Raw genomic sequence first — 2,183 nt, forward strand, 5'->3', positions numbered from 1 at the left:
AGACGTGACAGCTCGGGCAGAATCCGTCCTCTGACGGCCGCCCAGAGAGAGTCCCTCATCAAGTCGGGCACCGTGCCCGGAACCCTGCCCACCCAAGCCCGACAGCTGCCGCAGCCGTAAGTCTTTTCTCTTTTCTTTAGATATGAAAAGAGATGTAAAGCTGACATAAATGTGAGGCAGCGTGGTGGAATCAGGCTCTCGTAAATTTTTGGGCATGTAGAGTTAGAGGCATTATCTCTCACTTGTCGTTATTTGGATGAGAAAAATATCCATTTGTCTTGAATACAAGTCGAGATATTTGCGAATGAAGGGGATGGGGGTCATCTGTTTTGGAGAGGTAAAATTAGTGAGAAAATTTCCATAGAGTCCGTGGTAACTGAAAATTTACATTTTTTGTCCCTTCAATCAACGTTTTTCAGAAAAAATCCAAACAGAAATGAATTCTTTAATGGACATGTAAAGTGTTGAGCTAAAAAACAAAAATTTGATAAAAATTCACAAACCTGCGGAAAAATGTAAGTTTCTTCACTTTGATTATTTTGACGAGAGCCTGATTCCACTAGGCTGCCTCACAAATTACATTCACATCAGATGCCTCATGCAACCACATGCAGTAAAATGTTTTGAGATTGAAGAAGGCGGGGTCGATTGGTTTCAAAGGTTGAATTAGCGACAAAATAGCTGCCACGGTTTGGTCATTTCTATAACTTGATAGCCCGTGGAAACTGAAAAAACTTACTTTTTGTGCCTTTAATCAAAGTCTTTCTGTAAAATTGTAAAATCGACCAAGAAAGGTTTTCTTAATTGGGCAATAAAGGTATTAAGCCAAAAAAAAATAATTCGAGATAAAGTCCAAATTGGCAGAAACATGCCCGTTTTTTCAAGTTTCAAGTTCATTATTTTGACAAGCGCCTGATTTCACAACCCTGCCTCATTCATTCATTCATTTGGGGGAATTCCGTAGTGAGATCACCCTTGCTTTTGTCGACAAAGGAATGGAAGTTCGTGTAAAGTGCCTATCCCGACGTTGAGTCCTTGAGATAGGAAATTTACACGAACTTCCCACTTGGCTCGGTCCTATAGGAGACGTTTAACTAGGAGGTCCCGCCCCTTAAATAACCTAATAATGTTGATAGGGGCGTTAAACCCATGGCGTTTCATCATTTGTGAAATGTGCTGACAAAATGAGATACGTCTCGGATTCGAGCCTTATGGAAAAAAATACATCACCCTAATAGGTGAAGTTTGTACCATTCACATTCATTATAAAATATAATAAAGGCATTTAAAGAATATGGCATCAATTATTTTAATGTTACAAATTTGACTCTAGTGTCCATTTTTGGCCAATATATCGATTTGTGGATTGCCAGAAGTAACTCATTTTGTCAGCACAGCTCACATTCTTATTTTTCCCAGGACTCTCGTTCAACAATCACAGTTTCCCGGAGGGAACCCTAGAGGGCCACAGCTAGGGAGCCAGTCCGTGAGGCCTTTCGTGAACAGCAATCAGCAACAGCAGTTCCAACAGCAACAGCAGTTTCAGCAGCAGCAACAGCAACAGCCACAGCCTTCTTTCCCACCCCCACAGTCGTCACAACAGCAAATACAACAGCAGATCCAGATACAGCAACAGTTGCAGCAGCAGCAGCAGTTACAACAGCAACAGCAACTCCAACAGCAACAACAGCAGCAACAATTACAGCAACAGCAACAGCAACAGCAGCAATTGCAACAGCAGCAACAGCAACAGCAGCTGTTGTTGCAGAAAAGAAGGGAAGATGAGTTACTTCAGCAGCAGTTGCAGCTGCAGGTAAGTAAAAAAAAAAAGAGAGAGAAAGAGAGAGAGTGAGAGAGTGAGTGAGAGAGAGAGAGAAAGGTGAGGGGGTGGGGGGTGGGGGAGTGAAAGAGGGGAGGGAGAGGGGAGAGGGAGAGGAGAATGGGAGAGTGGGAAGGGGAGAAGGGGAGCGATGTAAAAAGGCACAGAGAGGGGGAGAGAGCGAAGGAGGGGAGAGGTAGATAAAGGGAGAAAGAGAGAAAGAGAGAAAGAGAGAGAGAGGAGGAGAAAAAAAAAAAGAGAGAGAGAGAGAGGTGGACATGAAAAAAATGATGGAAGGAAGAGAAATGGTGGAAAGCAGTCCACAGCATACGAAGAAGTAAACGTCAAAACAGAGAAGCTTTCC

At 43.1% G+C, this 2,183-nt stretch overlaps 1 protein-coding gene across 1 annotated transcript in view; it reads left to right on the plus strand.

The window, feature by feature from the left end:
• Window positions 1–2,183, plus strand: part of LOC106013678 (transcription factor SPT20 homolog) — a gene marked incomplete at its 5' end in the record, with an annotated part of 10,225 nt that overhangs the window by 3,646 nt on the left and 4,396 nt on the right. The window contains 2 exons of the mRNA XM_013090039.1: window positions 3–116; window positions 1,420–1,653. Of these exons, the coding sequence (XP_012945493.1) occupies window positions 3–116; window positions 1,420–1,653 (348 nt within the window). The remainder of the gene's footprint in view (window positions 1–2; window positions 117–1,419; window positions 1,654–2,183) is intronic.

Source organism: Aplysia californica, unplaced genomic scaffold (assembly GCF_000002075.1).
Source record: "Aplysia californica isolate F4 #8 unplaced genomic scaffold, AplCal3.0 scaffold01120, whole genome shotgun sequence".
NCBI classification, from domain to species: Eukaryota; Metazoa; Mollusca; class Gastropoda; order Aplysiida; family Aplysiidae; genus Aplysia; species Aplysia californica.